At 29.8% G+C, this 19,192-nt stretch overlaps 1 protein-coding gene across 1 annotated transcript; it reads right to left on the reverse strand.

The window, feature by feature from the left end:
- Positions 1-1,302: 1,302 nt before the first annotated feature.
- On the reverse strand, positions 1,303-9,062 carry LOC133669927 (seipin-1). The gene is made up of 2 exons (XM_062090258.1): positions 8,610-9,062; positions 1,303-1,980 (listed from the first exon to the last, which is right to left on the reverse strand). Exons 1-2 carry the CDS (start codon positions 9,060-9,062, stop codon positions 1,303-1,305), a joined length of 1,131 nt encoding a protein of 376 aa, XP_061946242.1.
- Positions 9,063-19,192: the final 10,130 nt, after the last annotated feature.

Raw genomic sequence — 19,192 nt, forward strand, 5'->3', positions numbered from 1 at the left:
GCAAAATATTTGATCTTGTGCTAACTTAGAAAACTTGGTGGGATAATTTAGAAAATAATAAATTAAAAAGTTTAATCTTGAATTAAATTAATATTGAAAAATTAAATTGATAAAATAACATTTTATTTTTTTTAAGAAAACTGAGTGAAGTTAAGTTAACAAAGTAAACTCGTGATGCAATTCATGGATGTTAATGGATTCAATAATTTTTTTTATCAAATAGATTATTTTTCATTTAATTATACGATAATAAACTACATTATAATTTCTTGTATGATTTTTTTTGTTTTAAAAAATGAAAAACAAAAACCATGGTAGGTGTCTGGAGTTGAGATAACAAAAATAGATAATTGAAAACAAATGATGAAATTGCACTTTTAGGTTTGAGTTGAATAAAAAATAGATCATCGATAATAAAGGGTGAAATAATATTTTTTTTTTAAAATTAAGATACAAAAAAGCATTAAACTAAAAAAATAAAAACAAATAATAGCCTGGATGCTGTAAATTAACCCGTTAAACCTGCGACCCAAATCATTAACTCAATTGGATTTAATAATTTTTTTTAATCTTAAATATAAAGTGAAAAATAAAAACAAAAGTAAAAAAAGAACCCAAAAAAGAACCAAGTGTGAGGGCATGATGACGCAACTTGCCTTGATATTAACTTTTCAAATAACTTTTCGTGCCAAAACGCATGTTAGTGATTTTTTTTATTTTTTAAAAATTATTTTTGATATTAGCAGATCAAAATGATTCAAAACATACAAACCATATTAAATTTTAATAAAAAAATAAATTTTTTAAGAATTTTTAAATAACTTTTTGTGCTGAAATGCATGTCAGTGATTTTTTTTATTTTTTAAAAATTATTTTTGATATAAGCAGATCAAAATGATTCAAAACATACAAATCATATTAAATTTTAATAAAAAAATAAATTTTTTAAGAATATAGTTTGCACCGCATTCCCAAATAATTTTTGAAAAAGAAACAACCTAGATATGTGTCCTCTGGATTCTATTTTTATTTATTTTATTTTTTAAAAGGATAAACAAGTTCTAATATTTTTTTTAAGATAGTAAATGATATACTTTTTATAGAATTCAACGACTAGAGTTGGCGGAAAAACCGTGATTTGGCTTTTTTTTTAATCTATTTTTAATTTCTTAAAAAAACAATTCAGCAATGCTAAAATGAAATCACCACACGGCTTATTTGGTTAATAATACTGTAAAATGCAATTTAAGCTGATATTGCGGCTGGGAAAAGGTTGTCCACACACCAGGAAATGCAATTCACTTAACAAACTGATTCTGAATCTACAATGTCCTGTTCATCAACGGCCAAACTTGTGTCTTCCCTGGTAATGCTTGCCGATGAGCATTCCGTACTGTCCGCCATCTCTCCATGCAAAACGATCGCCTTTCTCTTCCTCCTCCTTTGCTGCCATCTTCTCAAGACCTCTGAAATTCCCTTTTCATCCCTTCCTTCGGCTCGTGCCTCTTTTGATTCTCCAGTATACTCTGTCTCAGCACTATCGGGGCAGTAACTGGGATCTACTGCTGTAATTGGGGAAACAAGTGGTCTGCAGCAACCTAGAATAATTATAAGCATCGTGATGTAAATATATATGGATGCCCAGACATAAAATGTCCATTTCCAATTGCGCACCACTTCTTTTGTCCATGGCAGCTTAGAAATCAGGAGGATCTCCGCTTCATATAACTGTGGGAGGCATACTGTTCCAGCCCTTGGTATTAAAGTCACTCTGATCACTTTGCTTCGTGGATGCCTTTCCTTGAGCTGTAGCATTTTAATGGAGAACTTCTGAGTTTCTTCAGAAATTCCTAATAGTAAGGGTGCACCCATGAGAAATGTTCGTAGAAGCCGAATTGGCGGGCTTCTGAACCGCAACATGCATGGCTGGCTAGATTTTGCCTTCACGTTTCCATCAGCTGATAAAACCTCTGCAGTCAACTGAAGTAGGGCAACGAATGAGAAATTGAGCAAGACATATATATAGGTGAGAAAGAGCTGTAAGTTCATGCATCGAGTTAGTGAGAGGAGACATATATCATGAATGCCTTGACTCAGTAATGAAATTGTATTGGCGGCTACATATTGGTGGATTTAGCAAAAGAAATTTCTGGAACGACAGACTGTATTGAAATTGTAACCTCAGAATAATTAGAAATTCAAACCTTGACTCAGTAATGAATTGGAAGAATATATATTCAAGTCTAACCTTCATATTTTAGCCAAGGTAGTCTTGGATTGTGGATTCAAGTCTAAGCAACCATTATATATATATATATATATATATATATATATATATATATATATATATATATATATATATATATATATATATATATATATATATATAAACGAAGTGATAGAAGATTCATTGATAACAATTCAGTTCACGCAGGAAATAAGAATAAATCTCCAAGCCACCTTCTTAAAAACAATATTTCTTAATTGCTTCACCAGCGACAGCCACTTCTTTTGTTTTATTTTCCTTCTTGTATAACTAGAAATAACATAAGAAAAACGGAAAAACAAGCAATAAAAAATTCTGCAAAATAAATTTCATAAAAATTCCTTAATTACTATGAAATTTTAATCCTAAAAAAAATTCTTCAAAATCTTCTAGCAAAATATCAGTAACTGAATTAAATTTATGTCCATTAATATAAAATTACGTGTTAGAAAAAAAACCTCCTATATCTATCTCTAAGGGTTGGAAAAAACTCATTTTTTACCATTAAAAATAATACCTTTATACTCCTTTGGTGTGTTGACACTTTAGAGCTACCCAACTTAAAATAAAGTAGGACAAAAATCAATACACAAAACACTTTGAATCTTTACAGAATCATTACTAGTCAATGGTTTGTCCACATTGTGCCCTTTCTCATATCATTTTGATTCTTCACAATCTCGTTTATTTTTTGCTTCTCTTTCTAATTCATAAACTAAAATAAAACAATATATTTCTACCCTTATCCTCAACAACTACCCCCTCTTTATAAACATGCATCTATAGACATCAAATCATATCACATCAAACATTATCAAAATAAAACAAGACAATGTTCATCCATGATTACCTTGTTATTGCTATCTCGATTTAGCCATTTTAATTTATAAGGCTTAGGGTGTTTTTTTGTCTTGAGCTATAACTTCTATACTACCTCCTTAGACACCATGTTCTCTTAACTATCATTGTTAATGATCACATTATATGCTTTGTCCTTAATGGTACAAGTTGAATGAATTAGACTAGTGTTTACCAATCTCCAATCAAATCACCTTTAAAGCAAGCAAATTCTCTTAGATGACTAAGTTAGCACCATTATCACTTTGTAAAACTCCCCTTGCTATCATCTGAATCATTATAAATAAGATATCACCTTGTAAAACTCCTTTTGCTATGATCATCTAAATCATCATAAACAAGATATCACTTACCTTCTGATTAGGTTCTTTTGCCAACAAATTTTTACTTAGAAACCCTTTAACTTATAACACTTTGCAATTTGATGCCCCAGCTCACCACATCTGAAATGTAAAAATTTAAAATCAGATCCAAAACTAGAACTCTAACTTATGGTTTATTTATCTTCCGATTCAAGTTGAATTGATGTTTTTTTTCATTAGTTCACACCTCTCTATTGTTCTAGTCAAACCAACTTGTTAGTTACCTTGGCAATATGTTAATAGGCTTAGACTATGCATAAAAAATACAAACACAACATGTTTTAGATGGACCGACATAATCCACTTAGGTGCATGGCAACCAACTACTCTTCAGTTTCTAACAAATCATTCCTAGCCGCTGATTCTCCCACCAGTTGGTAGAAATCATTAGTGTATTCATCAATAATTCTCCCATCTTGTCTCAATATATCGAGTCATTGGTACAAAGTTTGGGTATACCTGAATGAAAGAAAGTTTTCCTTTACCCTTTTCTTTATCTTCTCCCAACCACTGATTCTTTGCTTTCCTTACCTCTCTCGTGTCCTCTTTAACTATTCTCATCAGACAGAAGCTTGACCCTTCAAACTAATCACAATCAACTTTACTCGTATATGTTTGGAAACCTCCTTGTACTAAAAAAAATCATCTCACCTCATTCATTCAATCAATGAACTCCTATGCTTGTAAAGTTCTTATAAATTTAAGGATTTTTAATATGAAATCTAAAGTCTCTAGTCTTATTTTCTTTTTGATAAAGAGGTTGCCTCTTTCACTCATGTCTTTGCAACTAGTTTATGTTACTGTTTAAAGATCTATGGTCACTCTCCCTTTGACCCTGTTTCTATAGGTCTCTCTAATCCATCTGATAAGTCAATTCAATGATTTTTCTTTGTATGTCATCTATTATAAGCTCCTTGACATTTCTCTTTTGAAGAGAAACCTCCTCATCCTTTCCTTGACTATGCCCTGCTCTATGACCTCTACCATGGTTGTTAGCAGTACATATCAAGTAAACAAATATCCATGGAATCACACCATACAGCAAGCAAACAAATATACACAGAATCACACTATATAACAAGTAATAACCTATGATTGTTGTGCTTTAATCAAGATAGAAGAACAAACAATATAAAATTTTACCTAATAGGATCACATCACAAATTCTAATTCAAAATTTTATTACTGAATATTTTACTATATAAATATTCTAATCAAAACTCATTATAGCTCTTCTAGGCTGCTTATATACTAGTAAAATTCCTAAATAAAATTGAAAAATAATAAAAGATTTTTAAACTAAATAGAAAAAAAATTCTAAATCAACTAGAAAAATATAACAAATTTAAAATAGTAACTTCTAGGCTTTATCATAAAGCCTTCCCAATCTTTAATTGCTTCAAAATTTTAATCCAAGATCTCTAGAATCTTATAAATTTTTTTAACATGATCCAATGGTTAGATCAAAATTATTCAATGTTAGCACATCCTTTTCCTTAAATAAAATTATAAAATAAGAGTCTATTTGGACGTGCGATGTTTTTTTTTATATTCAGCTTTTACATGCTTTACTTCTAAAAGTTGGACAAAATACAAAAAACTATTTAATTTATAAGCACAAGGAGCCTTAATCTATTCGGTGATAACTTAAACATACAAGTTAAATGTGTAGTATCAACCCTTTGACCCTATGTTACATATGAAACAAGCATTGATTGTTGTCTTAGTTAACCTTTAATAAAAGATTTGGAGGTTCATTTTCTTCTTCAAAAACATATAATTGACATTTTAATTCAATAAATTTATTACACTTTTCTACTTAAAACCTAGGTTTAGTTAACAAAACGACTTGATTAAATATTCAACTTTGTTAAGGAACAACTCTACCTCTAAATAACTTGTTTAATAGTTAAGGGGTTTAACACACTTTAACTTTTTAAAACTATTTTATCTTGCGCTACCTTCTCGATATTTAATGTCGAAATAGAAAAAATATTATCATATATGCTTATCTTATTGGTTAAAACAAGAATTAATATATAAAGCAAATTAATGATGCGGTGGTTAGCGAGAAGGATAACGAGTTTATTAATCATCTAAGCTCTTAAAATTTTATTCCTTGATTTTTTTTCAAAAAGCTAATAAACAATATAAATAGAGAACAAAAGTAACCCTAATAATAATGAACACAAAAAACAAAATAAAATCCTAGAACTATTATTAATTTTCTAATAAACCACTTTCCAAATTAAATTTAGGTAGTAAATTCTATAAAATCTTAAAATTAAATAATAGCGTGTTACACTTCTCTCAAGTCCACAATAAGCTATTCTAAGTAGTAAAACTCACATCATAGTTCTTTGTCCTCTACTTGGTAATCACATAAATATAACTTCATGAAGTTCTTTGATCTCTTTATTTACACATATAGCACATGGTTGGTTTAAATTATTATTCATAAATTCCTTGATCTTTTTTGACATGGTCATTTATTTTTTCCACTATTATTAATAGACTAAAACAATAGGGCATGTAAAACATAAAGAAAGACATAGCCAATATCAAATTCATGACAATTTTTATTTTGATTTTAAAATTCATTTTGTTTATTTTTTAGTTGAGAGTAACTTACCAAAAAAGATAGAAAAGAGAAAGTTGTCGGTTGTCACATTTTCGACAACCAAACAGTCAAGCATGGTGTTAAAGGGTTCAATTCAATGAGAGAAGTTTGATAGTAGTGTTTTTATTTTCATATTGCCTAAGAAGTAGATCGGGCTCAAAAGTGAATTTCTTTCTCTTTTGATTTTGTGTTTTTGAACCGATTTAAGAATGTTTCAAGTTGAAAATTTTATTTATTGAAAATTTTTAAATTTTTAATATACTTTTAAATAAAAATAATTTTTTAGAGTAATCTCGTGATTTCTCAGCCACCACACTTATTGCCAAATTCTTAGCACAACAAGCAACCTTCCAGCAAGCAACCTATTGGCTGCTTAATAATAAAAAAGGAAGTCATCCACTTCTAAGACCAAGAAAAAAAGAAAATCCCAAGCAACACCTCAGATATTTCATCAATTTATTACAATCAATAAGGTAGGATATCCATTAAAAGTTGTGATATTAAAAGTATGTTTGGCAGAGTGGTAGCGGTTGTTTTTCAAATAACTTTTCATGTCGAAATGCATGTCAATGATGTTTTTTTTATTTTTTTAAAATTATTTTTGATATCAACACATCAAAACGATCCAAAACATACAAACCATATTAAATTTTAATAAAAAAAATAAATTGTTTGGGAACACGGTTTGCACCACGTTCCCAAACGGTTTCTAAATCTATCATATATACTCATTGATCTGATGATAATCTTCAATTGAAACTAATTAAAAACATGACTATAACTAGGTTTATTGCAAGCCTCTTTTATTCATGATCCATGTTAGCATCTAACACAAAATATCATATTCTTCTCCAATCCTTGTAAAAATTCCAACTGAGCCGTTCAAAGTGACAATCATGCCTTCGCATCAACACCACCCACCTCCTAGACCATCACAAAGTCCTAGTTTGCCTGCATATCCCTTAACTAATATCATTGAGATGGATCAACCACTTTTTTCTAGTCTATCAATTTATGTAGCATACAACAAATTAAGCTTACGTGATTTGCTAATACTCAAAAAATCTAAAAAAAAAAGAAACAAGGAAAAACTATGGAAGAAAACTCTAATACCCTAATTTTTATTCATCGAAGGATATTACAATATCCTTTAACCTCCCTTTAATTTTAAGATGTTCTAGAATTCGTTACCTTTATTTAATTAGGCAAGTGTTTTATTAGAAAATTAGTAATAGCTCCATAATTATATTTTTATTTTATTTTTTTCTTATTAGAGTTTTTTTTGCTTAAATTAGGAATATCCTGATGTTAGTTTCCAAAATATATCAATAGATGTTGCGCTAGTCATAATCGCGAAAGATTTGATGTCACAATTTTCAATGAAGATCCAAGTATTGGAGAATTGATCAAAGTAATGGAATTAGATTAAAGGGAAGCTATTTTGTGGTGGAAAAAGGTCCATGTAAGGGAGAGATTTATTTTTAATATTATAGAGGTAAGAAAAAAAATAAAAAAATTAATTAAATCAAGAAAACTAAAAAGAATTAAAAAGAATTAAACTATAAAAAAAATTGATTAGAATTTTAAAAAAACCAATCTATTAGAATGACACGAAAAAGTTTAATTTTTAATTCTGAACTTGATGGTTGAGTTTTTAGAGCCTACTTGTATGAGGTGATTTTTTACTTCAATATTTTTACTGTAATGTTCCTTTGGTTTTTCGATTTTGTTACATTTATTTAATTAGGAAACTGTTTTATTAAGAAATTAGAAATAGTTCCGGGAATGTATATTTATTCAGGGTTTCCTAATTTCCTATTTCAAGTATAGTAATATTAGCCTTTTGCAAAAAAAAAAAAAAAGATAAATAAAAATCGAGTTATTTGATTTTTTTTTCTGACAGCTTTGCTATGATTTCTTTAGGGTTTTAGTACAAAAAATAATTTGCGTGAAGAACTCAATATCTGAGATGGATTTCATTATTCTTATATATAAATATTAATAAAAATATTTTAAAATATATAATATTAATGGAAATGAATAAATTACTAACACACACACACACACACACACACACACACACACACACACACACACACACACATATATATATATATATATATTTGTATTCTTAGAAAATGATAAACTAGGATTTATCAAGATATGATATAAAAGAACTAAATTAATTAATATATTATAGTGCATATGATTTATTGTTAGCAATTTATTAATTTATATACTATTACTTGACATTATATATATTAATACACAGTATATTACAATAAACAATAAATATACATATTAGATCATATAAATTTTATTACAAAAATAAAAAGTTATTTTTAATGTTAAAGAGCGAAAAATACTTCATTGTACTATTTTACAAAAAGCTAAAAACTCAAAAAATATGTCAACTTATTGTTTAGAAAACTAAGGTTTCAAAAACTAAGTTAATTAACTAAAATCCAAAACACATACATACTGAACAATATGGCATACGTACCTGAAACATCCCAATTTGCCTATTGTGATCAGATTCAGGCATCAAGAGAGCCACGGAAACATGGAATGTGTGCCCAGGTGGAACTCCCATAGGCCCTTTCTTGATGCTCCCATCGTCGACAAACCCACCAAAAGTAAACACCGCCTTAGGGTTCGCATCTGTGTAATCAAAGAATAAACTCTCTCGCATAAACACAGGCTCCTCTATCCACAGTTGAACTAATCCAACTCCCAACATTGCAGCCAATAACATCACCACAATCATAACCATGCACACGTATACAGCACCAACAATCCCAAAACCTATCTTTCTCAACAGCGTGGTGGTACCATGGATGACTTTAGAGGGAACCTTGAGAAACACTGATTCCACGGCGTCTGCAGCCTCCTCGGCACGGTGGTAGGAGCCTGACGCTATGGAGAAAATTGCTATGAAAGGTGACAAGAGAGCCATGATACAGCTGTAGATTGTATCTGAATAGAAATAGATTATTTGTGTGAACCAATCGGCTTTGGGTATTAGGTTGCAGTATTCTTCGTTTTTCATAGCTAATAGCTCTCGTACAGTAGTGGTGGAGGAGGAGGAGAATCAATCAGAGAGTATCGCAGGCTTTTGAGCCCCCCCTGCTTTGCATGCAAAGAAACTGAAACGTGGAGGCAAGGAAGAGCAAAACATCGACGTGTGTTGGTATGAGTCATACATGACTTGTTTCCCTTTTTTTGTTTCGGTGAAATTAAAGACCATAATTCTCTTTAGAAAATTACTAATCATCTTATCCACATTTCTCGGTGGATCATATCAGAAGTTAATTTTGAAACGAAAATTCAATGCGTCAGTACTTAAATAAATTAAATCAATAATTATAACTAGATAAACATATATAATGTCTTGTCACGTATAATATTTATATTAAATGTTTTGTTTTAATGTTAATAACAATTTATAATTATAAGAGAGCTCATGTTGTTGACTCTTCAGTTGCTGTTGCTGGCGTCGCTGGCCTTCCAGTGCGCGGCAGAAGCCTCACGCTGGAGGCTGCATGGTGCAAACTGCAAAGGGTTGTTCCTCACGCTGCTGGTGGCGGGCAGAGAGCCAACTTCTGACAATAGAGAATTCAAGATGAAGAGACGCATAACTCCTAGTGTTGTCTTAGATTTTTAGGGTATTATTACTATTATACCCCTGTTACTTATAATTTATTACAAAAAGATTCTGGGGTGTAATTCATGTATATACTGGTGCCTTTCGTTCCTTATTATATTTTGGCTTTTGGGATAGAATTACAATCTTGCCTCTCGTTATATAAAATATTAATTTTATATTTTAAAATTGAAATACAAATGATATTAATTGTAGAATTAATTTTCTTAATAGGATTAGGATTGAATTAAAAATGTTTACTTCAAAATTTCTTTGTGTTTTGTAATATCCTAATTGGGTTAGGATTTAATTAAAATGTTTAGTTAAATAATGTTTAGAAAAAAATATTTTTTATAAAATAAAAGGAGTTTTTAAGCTGGAAAATTTTTATTTAATAGATTCTAAAATAGTTTAAGATGTTAATAAGAACTTTAATATGATTAATTTTCTTATTAAAATTTCAAAATTGTTTTTAAGAAAAAAATCTATTAAATAAATTTTATTATGTTTGAGAAATTATCAACTATTTTAATAATTATATATCTCAAAAAGTTGTTTGATGCAACTAATATAATTGAGAGATAATAGATCTCTAATTAAGAAATTGTTCCATTGCAAGATGACAATGAATTCCTCGATGAACACCCATGTATTGAGGATGATTGACTATTTTAAAAAATTAGACCAATTAGAATTTTTCATGGACCATTAGTCAAGTGTTGAATTGGTCTTGCAATCTAAGCATAAAAGTCTATTTGAGGCATCAAGAATGACAAAAAAACTTATAATAATTATGGCAAGTAAAGCCACTATAGGACGAACTACAAAGACTATCTTACAACCATGAAGGTTAAAAAGTTTATTAAAGCTTCTGCTTTATGTGAGTTTTTGAATGAATAAAGGTAAAGTGAACCTACGAGTTGGTAATGAATCAAGAGTTGTTGTGTTAACTTTACCAAGTGAGCTGATATTAGAACTTGATAATTATTATTTTATTATAGTACTTTCTAGAAACTTCATATCCATTTTTGAATGGATTTAAAATTGTTATTAAAAGCAAATGTTGTCCCTTATATAATAATGATTTTTATAGATCTAGTACTTGTACAAATCCTGATCTTGAAATGCTTAAGTTCAATATAAATTTGAAGAAGAACAAAATAGATAATTAATATCCATATTATTTATGGCATTATAAACTAGGTCATATTATTGAAAAAAGGATCACCAAGATACATAAAGAAGAATATTTAATTCTCTTGATTATGAATCGTATGAAACTTATAAATCTTTTTTATTATGTAAGATAACCAAAACATCATTTATTGAAAGAGTGAATGATCTAAAGAATTATTAGGTCTAATATGTACATATGTATATGGATCAATAACAATTCACGCCATAAATGAATATACATGTTTTATCATTGATGACTATATTGGATATAGTCATGTGTATTTGATGAAAGTTTGAATTATTTGAAAGGTTCAAAGAACTCAGAAATGAAGTTGAAATACAAATTGAAAAGAGTATTAAGATACTTCAATCGGATCAAGGTGGTGAATACTTCAACCAGGATTTTCAAGATTATCTAAAATAGAATGAAATTCTCTCATAATGGAATATAAAATAGAATGAGATTCTCTCATGATGAATACCTTTTGAAAGGACAAATTACACCTTATTAGATATAGTGCAGTCTATGATGAACCATACAAACCTTTCTCTTCTTTTTAGGGCCACACCTTATAAAATACTACTTATTTTTTTTAAAAAAGGGTTCCATCACAATCTGTTGATAAGACTCTATATGAGATATAGAATGGTAAGAGATCAATCTTATCATACTTAAAAGATTTGATATGTGACGCTTACGTGAAATGTATTATATTTGAAAAGCTATGAGTTAAGTCAGATAAATATAAATTTGTGGAATATCCAAAAGAAACTATTAGATATTATTTATATCATCCCATTAATTAAAAATACTTGTCTCAAAACATGCTACCTTTCTAGAAAAAAAATTTGTTCTTTAAAGGAGCAATAAGAAGAAAATAGAACTTGAAAAAGTTCAAGAATCACAAACTACCAGTCAAATGGAACCTAAACTCGAGGCTATAATATTGGATGTACAACTTAAACCTTAATAAACATAAGAACTTTGTAGATATGATAGGAAATGTCAAGCACACTAATGAGATATGGAAATTCATGAAAGTTAAAAATGACAAGTTTCTTATACTTGATGAGTTTGCCAATTACATGGAACCAATATTTGATATTAAATCTAAGAAATAGGTTAAGGCCATGAAATCTAAAATGGATTTCATGTATACTAACTAGGTATGGACCTTGGTTGATCCATTTTAAAGAATAAAACCTATTGGATATTAGCTGGTCTTTAAGAGAAAGACTAGCATGAAAGGCAATGTACAAATGTACAAAGCAATATTAGTTGCCAAAGGTTACAACTAAAGATAAATAAGTTGACTTTAATGAAACCTCTTGCTGGTAACTATGTTAAAATCCATAAAGATTTTACTTACTATAGCTACATACAATGATTATGAGATTTGAAAAATGAATGTCAAAATTATATTCCTTAATAGGAATCTTTAAGAAGATGTGTATATGATACAACTTGAAAGTTTTGAATCTAAGAAATTTGTCAATAAAGTATGTAAGCTATCAAAACTCATTTATGGACTCAAGCAAGCTTCAAGGAGTTAAAATCTCCATTTTGATAAGATAATTAAATAGTTTGATTTTATCAAAAACACGAATGAGGCTTATGTTTATAAAAGGGTTAGTTGATATGGAGTTGTTTTTCTAATATTATATGTAAAAGACATATTATTAATAGGAAATGACGTTTCTATACTCTAGTTAGTAAATATATGGTAGTCCACGAATTTCTTAATGAAGAATATAAGAGAAACTAGTTGAAAACTTGGAATAAAGATCTATAAAGATAGATCTAAAAATATTGTTTGTATTATCCAAATCCATGTACGTAGACAAAATGCTAAAATTGTTTAGCATTAATTTCTTAATAAAGAATATAAGAGAAACTAGTTGAAAACTTGGAATAAAGATCTATATAGATAGATCTAAAAATATTGTTTGTATTGTCCAAATCCATGTACATAGACAAAATGCTAAAACTGTTTAGCATGGATTTCTTAATGAAGAATATAAGAGAAACTAGTTAAAAACTTGGAATAAAGATCTATAAAGATAGATCTAAAAATAATATTTGTATTGACAAAATCCATGTACATAGACAAAATGCTAAAACTGTTTAGCATGGAAGGATATTTACCTATTTCATAAATGATACATCTCTTATATTGAGAGAGATAAGAAGGAAATGATTCCATATACTATAGATATAAGATCCATAATATATGTGATGCTATGTACAAGACCAGATGTATTTTATACTTTGAGCATAACGGGTAGATACCAATTTAATTCTGGTGAGAGTCACTGGAAGAGTATTCTTAAATACTTAAAAAGAATTAATAATTTTTTTTGGTCTATAGAGGGGATGAACTAGTAGTTCATAGTTATTTGGATGCTAGTTTTCAATAAGATATTGAAAATAGAAAATCTAATCGGTTATATTTTACTATAAATCATTTCCTTCTAAGTTGGAAGAGTTCCAAATAAATACCAAAATGGATTTTATAACTAAAGTTAAGTACACCTTTATGTTTGAGGGAATAAAAGAGGATGTTTGGATCAAGAAGTTCATCACTAAACTAGTTGTGGTTCATAGCATTGTTGATCCAGTAGCCTTGTAATATGATAATAATAGAGCCACTACATAAGCAAAGGAATCAAAGTCTCATCAATGATCTAAAAATATCCTCAGACAATTCCTATTGATTGGAGAATTATAAAAAGGAAAGAAGTAAAGATAGACCAAGTATATATTGTCAATAATTTGATTAATTCCTTTCATGTCCCTCCTTTATACCTTTTATTTTCCTTAGTAAGTTTTTACCTAATTAAGAGACCTATTTCCATCAAATTTAAACCAGGTCATATCGAATTTTATTAAACTACATTTCCTTATATGTCTTTCATCATGTATTATTTTCATATGTTTTAATTCGTGATTCTATTTGTTTGATTTTTTAGGTATTTTTCATAACTTATTTTATTTTTTTCCACCTCTATCATCTTCCCCTTAATTTAAATATTCACCTTATTTAGTTAATATAATTTTTCCCTTATTAATTTTATAAACTTTTATCATGGGTTTATAATGAGAATTCATAAGGTGAAGGTCTTATAATGAGGAGTAATCATGAATTTGGGAGAAATAAGTCCCGAAATGGATCAAGTAATAACAAAGCTCGATCTAAATTTCAGAAGAGGAAGGACATACAATGTTATAAGTGTGGAAAAACAAGCACATAAAACAAGAATTTTCAGAGAAAAAAGGGATACAGAGAATAAATAGGGTTTATCAAAATATGTAAGAAGATGACTTAAAAAGCGATGATGGAGATATAATTTATGTTTCATCCAATTTAGATCATCTCACATATTCTTGGATATTGGATTTGGCATGCTTTTATCACATGACACCCAAAAATATTGATTTGACACCTTCAGAGCAGTAAATTCTAGTTCTATTATGATGGGTAACGATGCTTCATGCAAAGTTGTTGGAATGGGGAATATAAAAATTAAAATATTTGATGATGTTATTAGAATGTTGTGTGATGTTAGACATACATCATATTTGAGGAAGAATATTATTTTATTAGGCAATTTAGATCGTAATGGTTTTAGCTTTAAGTTTGAAAGTAGAGTAATAAAAGTATTATAACAATGATGAAAGGGTAAAAATTAGCATGAAATATTTATAGACTGATAGGTATCACATTTATAGGTGGAGTTATAGCTGCATAATCTGAGTCAGATAGCACAATCTTGTTGCATATGTGATTAAACTATATGGATGAGCATAAGATGATGGAGCTTCATAAGAAGAATCTATTGAAAGGTGTTAAAACATGCAATTAAGCTTAGTTTTTACAGGTATTGTGTTCTTAGAAAATAAAATAAGATGCAGTTTAAGATAGCCACACATAAGACAAAGGAGATTCTTGACTATGTTAATATAGATGTTCAAGGTTCAATAAAGGTAGCATCATGAGGAGGACATATGTATTTCATGATTTTCGTTGATGACTACTCACGAAAGGTTTGGGTTTACTTCATGCGATGCCAGTCATAAACATTTGTCAAGTTCAAGGCGTGTAAAGTTAAAGTAGAAAACCAAATGCCTAAAGTCAGACATTGTACTGAGTACATAGATTCAAAGTTCATGGAGTTGTGTGAGCGGCATGAAATCAAGAGATATTTCACAGTACGTCAGACACCACAACAAAACATTATAGCAAAAAGGATGAACAAAACAATAGTTTTAAAAGCAAAGTGTCCTAGGATGAATGTAAGGCTTGCCAAGACTTTCTAGGTAGAAGCAACAAATATGACATGTTTCTTGATTAAAAGATTATCTATAGTAGCATTAGATATGAAAATAGAAGAAGCGGTATGGACAAGCAGTACAATAGACTAGTATGGTATAAGAATGTTTAGACTTTCAGCCTATATGCATGTTTCTAATGAAGAGAGGTCGAAGCTTAATGCGAAATCTAGACAATGTATTTTTATAGGGTATCATAAAAAGATGAAAATGCTTCAAGATCTAGGATTTGAAGGCAAATAAGATGGTGATGAGTAGAGATATTGTTTATATATATATATATATATATATATATATATATATATATATATATAAAAGTCGTGTTATAGTGTACTTAAGAAGAAAAGAAACATGTGCCAAAAAATTATAGCAACAATGAGCTTGAGGTTTAGGTGGAGCTAAAGACTCATGATAGATAAGAAAATAACTAGAATGTAGGGAGTTCTTGTTGCGATGTCGCGGTCGCACAAATTAATTACCCTAACTTAAAACACACAAGATAGTATAGAGCAAGCAAGGGGTCGATCCCATGAGGAAGTTTCAAGTCAGATTTTTATGTTGTACGTTATGTAATTGGGGGGATTTGATTTGTGATTATCTAAACTATGGCAGCAATTAAACTAGCAAACAAAATCAATTAAAACCAAAACTTATCAAGAAAACAAACCTTGGTCGCAAGCACACATCCACCAACGAAAATTAGAACCGATCCTTGAAACGAAAATTGCAGTTTATGTTCTGAAATTTTATCTTTTCTTAACGTTGATTAATTAACAGATCCGCCGTATAACTAATCCTAACCAATAAACAATCAAAGTGTCCGCACTAATGATTCAATTTAATGGTAGCTTTAAGAACTAGATAATTTCATCAAGATTAACATACAAGCTGTCCGCAGCTTGTGTCAATTTGTTCAAATGTTCTCCCTAAGTTCAATAACGTAGTTCCGCCACAATTATCAAGCTTAGTTGCTTCACAAGTTCATATATCACAACTTCGGTTTTGATATTAAACTTAGTAATAGATTGTTCACAACAATAACTTAGAGTCCGCTCTAGCAATCATCAACAACAGTCATAGGAAATATGCATAGAAAAACAATCATACTCATTCATAACATAAACTGAAAATAAAAGGAAGAATAAATCTCACGGTTCTTGAAATCCGAAGGTTTGTTGTGTCCTTGCAACCAAGAAAAGAGCTTAGCCTTGCATAACTATTGAACAACTACTTCTAAAGAATGAAAAGAGCATGATTTTAGGGTTTGAAGAGGAGAGAATTTGTGTTTATTATTTATTGGCTGCTGCCTCCTTCTGCTCTCCCTCTTTTCTGCTGGCTACTGCCCCTTCTCTCTTTCTTTTTATATGCTAAGAAACCCTAATCTCTATTTTACCAAAAAGTCGTTTCTTAAGTTGACATTTTATATTTAAGTACTTCAATAACTATTTTTCCTAAAAAAGAGAAATAGCCTTGCACAAAATCTTCAAACTTTGACTTAGAGGAGCTAAATTGTTGATATAAAAACTTGGATGTCGGTTTAGATGCTTCAGAATGTAATTTGGACTCGTTTCTTCACGAAACCTGTTTGCTGGCAGAATTCAGTTGTCATCTTTAGAAAATCATATCTCCCTCATATGACATTTTTTTTGGCTGAAATTTGGAGCGTGGATAATTCTTTGAATTAGGAATCCAAGAAAATTGAATTTGCATCAGTTAGACTTCTTTAGCTCTAGATATTAAATTTTGAATGGCCAAAGGTCAACATTGGCAGAATGCGAGATTTGACTTTGCAGGATGTGATTTCCATGATATTTTTTCTTTTATTTTTCTTGCATTACATTTCCAAAAAGGTATGGATGTTAGCTTTTTAGTGCCAGTGGAATCACTTCATTTCGATCTCTAGAACTCACGCTTTGGACAAAACATCGACTGAACGTCAAATCTGCCAATTACCTCCAATTTACTCCTTTTTGCATCTTTCATCCAAAAATGCCTTCAAAACATAAAACAAAGAATATCAAGGTATTTTATATATAAAACATGGACAAAACATTAGGTAGATATGGGTGAAACTATCGAATAATATGATTACATCAGTTCTAATTCAAAAGATCATAAGCATGCCAATTTATAAAAAGGCCCAAACGTACTATCAATCCACTTCCCAAGTATAGTTTTGAAGATTTGGTTTCTTTTGCACTTATTACTAGTAACAAGGATCTTACTACTTTTGAGGAGGCATAATACAACCAAGAGAAAAGTAAATAAATCGGTACTATGGAGGACAAAATATAGTCTTTACGTAAGAACCGAATATGAGAGTTGGTAGGGCTTCTAAAGAAGAAGAGGGTGATATCATATAAATGGGTGTATAAAAAGAAAGAAACAACATAAAAAGGGTGGGAAGTTCAAGGCTCATCTAGTAGAAAATGGTTACTCTTAAGGGAAATGAGTCGACTATGATGAAATATTTTCCCTTGAGATCAAACACACTTCCATCAGGGTAGTGTTAGGTTTGGTAACACCTTTTGATATGTAGTTGGAGCTAATGGATGTCAAGATAATTTTTCTCCATAGTGATTTGGAGGAGCATATTTATATGGTACAACCAAAAGGGTTTAGTCCACCTAAACAGGAACACGTATTCTATAAGTTAAGGAAATCACTTTATAGGATAAAGTAGTCTCTAAGGTGGTATAAATGATTTAACTTCTACATGATCTAAATTTGTTATAAAAAATACTAGCATGAATGTTTTGCTTTTGTAAAGTGCATTAATGATGATTCATTTATTTTTTTGTTGCTTTTATATGGATGGTATGTTAATTGTTGCAAAAAGTATTTGTGAGGTCAACAAGTTGAAGACTTTGTTAAGTAGAGAATTTGACATAAAGCATTTGGGTGTAACTAAAAAGATTCTTAGGATGAAGATTCATAGGGATATAATTTCCAAGAGATTATGGTTATCTTAGCATAACTATGTTGAGATAGTGTTGGAAAGGTTTAAAATGGATAATGCAAAACCAATATGTACACCTTTGATGAATAATTTTATATTATTTATCGATTAGTATCTGAAAACAAATGATGCAGTGCAAAACATGTCAAAGTTCTTATATGCTTGTGCAGTGGGGTGCTTAATGTATATTATGGTTTGTACAAGACCAAATTTGGCATAAATAGTTAGTTTGGTGAGAAAGTTTCTATCAAATCCAAGATGACTGTATTGGGATGTAGTTGCAGTCAAATGGGTTTTTAAATGCTTGAGGGGTACTACTGATTATGACACTATGTTTATCAAACAACAAAATGATCTTTCAGTTGTAGGATAAGTGGATGCAGACTATATAGGAGACTTGGATAATATAAGATCTACCATAGGTTATTTACTCACTTTTATAGGGGCCTATTTGTTGAAGGTCCATGGTTTAGTTTCTAGTTGTACTATCTACTATTGAGTTAGAATAAATGGTAGTGGTTTATGCTACTAAGAAAGCCTTGTGGCTTACAGGGTTAATCAAGGAGTTGACTATTTAATAAGATGGAGTTTAATTGTATTATGACAATGAGAGTGCCATTTACTTGGAAAAGAATAAGGTGTATCATACAAGGAACAAGCATATAAATGTGATGTTTCACAGAACCAGGGAATTTGTTTCTTCTAGTGATCTATTGTTTGAGAAAAGTTAAACTTTTGATAATGCAGATAATGCAGCAAACATGTCGACAAAGCATGTTACTATAAGTAAGTTCAAGCATTGCTTATACTTGATTAATGTATCTAGGTGTTAAATGAGAGACTGCCTTATTTAATGTCTTAGGTGGAGTTTCAGGTTATGTTTTTTTTTCTCTTTTTCTCTTAAAGGGTGAATATTCACCAAGTGGAGATTGTTGTAGCATGTTGCTGAAATCGAGTGGAACATATATATAGAGAATT

Source organism: Populus nigra, chromosome 12, assembly GCF_951802175.1.
Source record: "Populus nigra chromosome 12, ddPopNigr1.1, whole genome shotgun sequence".
Lineage (NCBI taxonomy): Eukaryota > Viridiplantae > Streptophyta > Magnoliopsida > Malpighiales > Salicaceae > Populus > Populus nigra.